Source organism: Brassica oleracea, chromosome C8 (genome assembly GCF_000695525.1).
Source record: "Brassica oleracea var. oleracea cultivar TO1000 chromosome C8, BOL, whole genome shotgun sequence".
Lineage (NCBI taxonomy): Eukaryota > Viridiplantae > Streptophyta > Magnoliopsida > Brassicales > Brassicaceae > Brassica > Brassica oleracea.
The window spans coordinates 8,245,674-8,250,075 of record NC_027755.1 but is presented as its reverse complement, the minus strand read 5'-3'; the positions used below and the strand labels follow the sequence as shown (position 1 = coordinate 8,250,075).

The following is a 4,402-nucleotide window of genomic DNA, read 5'->3' as shown; positions in this document are numbered from 1 at the left end:
ATGAGATGATTTGCGTGGTTTCTCCAATCACCCAGAACTTTACCGCAACGCTACCTACTCGTTAATCACCAAGAATCGTGAGCTTATGAACCTTACATAATTTGTAATCAAAATCTTCAGTCTTTTTGATGAATTTTGAGAGAAAGTGTAAGATATGTGGTTTGTGTGGATAGGAAATTAGAAAGGATGAGAAAAAATCAAAACTTTAGGGCATTAACACTCTCAATTTGGTAGTTCATGGTGGTTGAGGTATTGATGTCAATGGTAAAGTTGTAAATACTTGGTGAAGATGAGGATGGTAAGCTAAAAGCCTTATTTTCAAAAAAAAATAAAATAATAATGGCATTTTCGTGAATAACTAGAACTTCTAGGGTGAATACGACAAAACAAAGTTTCAAAAAAGCATCTCTATCTGTCCGGGTTTGATCTATAAGAAAGAAAATATAGCCTCTAGTCCTTGCATCTTTTGCTAACGCGTCTGACCGGCCATTCCGACTCTAAGAAATATGAGACAGTCTCACATCCTCGAAGTCATCATGTAACCTCTGGAACTCCACGATCTCTGTCACGAATTCTGGCCAGTCCATCAGGTCTGTAGTCATGTCCACTAAGTCCGAGCAGTCCATCTTGAACCGTACCGAAGTGATCCTTCTGCCTCTCATACATGAGGCTGCCCAAAATAATCCTTCCATGTCAGCATGCAAAGCTGAGAGGAGCTCTTGTTACACGCCCGTAATCTGAAGTATTCTAAACCCATTTTATCCTTAAGACTCGACCCTAAGCCACAATTGATAGGTAGGGATTCGGGGTATCCAAGGGGGCACTGTCTCAACCTCTGTAGTAGGGTGATCGTCATGATCCTCATTTGCTTCCTCCTTTTCGTTAGCCTTCCTCGAACATTCTGCCTCAAGAGACGCATGTTGGAGGGTATAAATGGGGGATACGTCTTTCCCATTGAAAAGTTTGTCGTTCCTCAATTTCCAAATGTACCAACAGATCTATGGGAAGTATCAAATTGTGGCCTTAGAGGAGCCACCTCTTTTCTCTTCCAAAATAGGAAGTTCATGTTTTGATATATAGATGTACTCGGGAAGTAATCCGAAAAGGACGGATACTCCGATAAATCCCAAACCTGAAGAGCTGGGGGGCATTCAAAAAGAAGATGATTAATCGAATCCACTGGTCCAGCACATCTAGGACAACTCCTATCGGTGCCTAGGTGTCTATACATGAGCCTCTCTACCGTCGCCACACAGCCCGAGATAGCCTGCCACAAAAAAAATGCTTCATCTTACTGAGGGCCTTTATCTTCCACACATGGCTCTATAGGCCCGTGATACTTGGTTCTAAAGTCCCTTTCTGTGAAAGACTCAACTTGATCGATCGAAGTAGGTCATAGCAGTTTTAACTAAATAAGCTCTTGATTTTGTGTGGTTCCAAACATATCCTTCCGGAGCACGAGAGCATGATGGTTTCGGCCCCATTATCAAAGGGATATCATCTAGGTGAAAAAACAATCTCATAGAAGTTGTATATCCCACTCCTTGGTTTCATTCCTAATAAAGGACTAAACAAGGAGTTGGGGTAGTTTGTATACAATGTGGTCAGCAGATTTTGGTGGTTGAGCCACTACATCTGAGACCCAAGACTCACTCCAAACCCTCGTATCTTGATTCGTACCAATTGTTTTCCGTAAATCCGAGATGAGTAGAGGTTTTGCTGCCATGATACTATGCCATCCAGAAATTGCGTTGCTCAGAAATTTTTAAAAACATATTAAAAGATACATCGCTTAGAAATTAAAAGAAACATGTTCAGTTTACTATATAATCTAATATTTGATATTTGAAAATTTTAGATTTGAATAGTAATATCATGGATTTCATGTCTGGATAATATTTTTCACTGGTTATTAAATCTATTAGTTCCATACTTACATAACATAATTCACAGAGACAAAACAAAAAGCAACAAAAAAAATACAAGTTCTTGTTTTGGTGTGAGGTCACAATCCAAAGAAGTAGCATATATGTTATTGGTTCCTTTGCACTTAAGTCTTTGTTATAAGAAAATAAGTAACCAAGATGAACAGTTTAAGAATAAGACAGAGAGTTGTGAATCCAGAAAGTAAAGAAATAGAGAGAGTATAAAAACTTGTTTGTAAGAGAGAGAGAGTAAAGAAGGAGAATCTTATTTCCTTAATCTTTTCTCGTAGTCTACAGTTGAGTATATATAGAGGGATTATACAGAAAAGTAATATAAACAAATGAGTCTGATGTTACAAGTCTGCAACAACTCTTTTGATTCAAATGGTTTCTCCAACGTTACGAATTGATATGTTGTCGTAGATGGGTTATCGGGGAAATAGCTCTCTGTGGATGGCTAAGCTTGGATGGGCTAGCTCTTCTTTAAGAATTCATGTTTCTTTTTCTCAATACTCTCCCTCAAGCTTGAGCATAAGGTATGGTTAAGTTTGAAAGCCATGAATACATCCCTCATTAAAACCTTAGTGTGAAAAACCCAATGGGATAAAAGCACACTAAGAAAAAAGAGTAGATGCTTCATGGCCAAAAGGATCATGATCTGGACAAGTCTACGAGTCCTAACTTTGGATGGATGGACTAACAAACTTTGGTGCTTGCTCCTTTGGTGAAGATGTTAGCAAGTTGATCTTCACTCCCTGTGTAGCAAGGCAATATGATCAGTTGTTCCACAGCTTGTCTCACCTTGTGACAATCCACCTCAATGTGTGTTGTCCTCTCATGAAATACTGAGTTTGATGCTATATGAATAGCCGCATGATTATCACAATGCACTGTGATTGTGTGAATGGTGTTGTTGTCGCTATGCACAAATCTCCTAGCAGGTTTTTGATCAAATGAGTTCACTAGTGAGCTTCCTCATTGCCCTATACTCTGCTTCAGCACTTGAACATGATATCACCTTTTGCTTCTTGCTCTTCCAAGTTACTAAGTTGCCTCCAATGAATGTGTAATAGTCTGTTGTAGACCTTATGTCCACTCTATCACCAGTCCAGTCTTCATCGTAATATCCCACAATTTGTGTGCTCTTGTTGCAGCCCATCCATACACCTTGACCCGTAGCTTCTCTCAAATACCTCATGGTCCTTTCCACCATATTCCAATGATGAACTTTAGGTGCTTGCATATGTTGGCTGACTTGATCCACATCAAAGCATATGTATGGTCTTCTAATGGTTAGATAATTCAGCTTTCCAACCATTCTCCTATAGAGTTTGACATTTCCAAATAGCTCATATTCAAACTCTCCCTCACGCAATACTCTGTACCTTTCTTCAAGTGGAGTTTTGGCTACTCTTCCTCCAAGTTTTCATGTCTCATTTAAAACATCAAGTGTGTACTTCCTTTGGGATAAGAAGAGTCCCTCTTTAGAGCAGCATATTTCAATCTCTAGGAAGTACTTTAACTCACCCAAATCTTTAATATCAAATGAAGATTTAAGAAAAGCGTTGGTTGAGATGATATCATCGTGACGATGATATCATCAACATAGACCAGAATCACCACAATTCATTGCTTGCTTGAGAGAGTGAAAAGCGTGTGATATGCCTCCGATTTTACAAACCCTCTTCCATTCAAGGTTGTGCTCAGCTTGTGATACCAAGCTCTAGGTGACTGCTTTAATCTATAGATTGCCTTCTTCAATCTCAACACATTCCCTGGATTAACTAGATGTCCTAGAACAGGAGGAGGGTGCATATACACTTCATCTTTAAGTTTTCCTTGTAGGAATGCATTTTTCACATCCATTGCCACAAATCGAATTCCAAGTTGGTGGCAATAGAGAGAATAATCTTGATTGTGTGAAGCTTTGCTAATGGTGCAAAGGTGTCTCCATAATTTTCTCTATATGTTTGAGTGAATCATCTTGTAAAACAATCTAGTTTTGCGCCTCTCCAATTTTCCATTTGCTAAATACTTGATGTTAAGGATCCATCTACTTGTTATTGCCTTCTTGCCTTTATAAAGCTCAGACTCATACCAAGTGTCATTGTTCACCATGGCTGTGGTTTCCTTCTTAACTAATTCTCTCCACTCATGATGCTCCATTTCTTCTTCATAGGACCTTGGGATGTACTCCTGATCCAGTTCACTTATGAAGACATCATGCTCTTGAGGGTAATACAAGGTACATGTTGCTTGAACAGGATGAGCAACTGTATTGCTGTTGAAGTATACTTTGTTGTTCAGCCAGTGAGATGGTTTCTTCATCCTTGTACTCCTCCTTAATGGTTTAACTTCTTGTTGCATTCCATCTTGATCATGGACAGCTTCTCCGTGGACAACTTCTTTGTGGATAACTTCCTCGTGGATATCTTCTTCGTGAATAGCTTACAAATTAGGCTGATTCTCACCCCCCC

The 4,402-nt window shown here is 39.3% G+C and overlaps 1 protein-coding gene across 1 annotated transcript; it reads right to left on the bottom strand.

The window, feature by feature from the left end:
- Window positions 1–2,874: 2,874 nt before the first annotated feature.
- Window positions 2,875–3,791, bottom strand: LOC106308580 (uncharacterized mitochondrial protein AtMg00810-like). Its single transcript, XM_013745731.1, has 2 exons — window positions 3,607–3,791; window positions 2,875–3,247 (listed from the first exon to the last, which is right to left on the bottom strand). The coding sequence occupies exons 1-2, from the start codon at window positions 3,789–3,791 to the stop codon at window positions 2,875–2,877; spliced, it is 558 nt and encodes a 185-aa protein (XP_013601185.1).
- Between the last annotated feature and the right edge of the window lie 611 nt (window positions 3,792–4,402).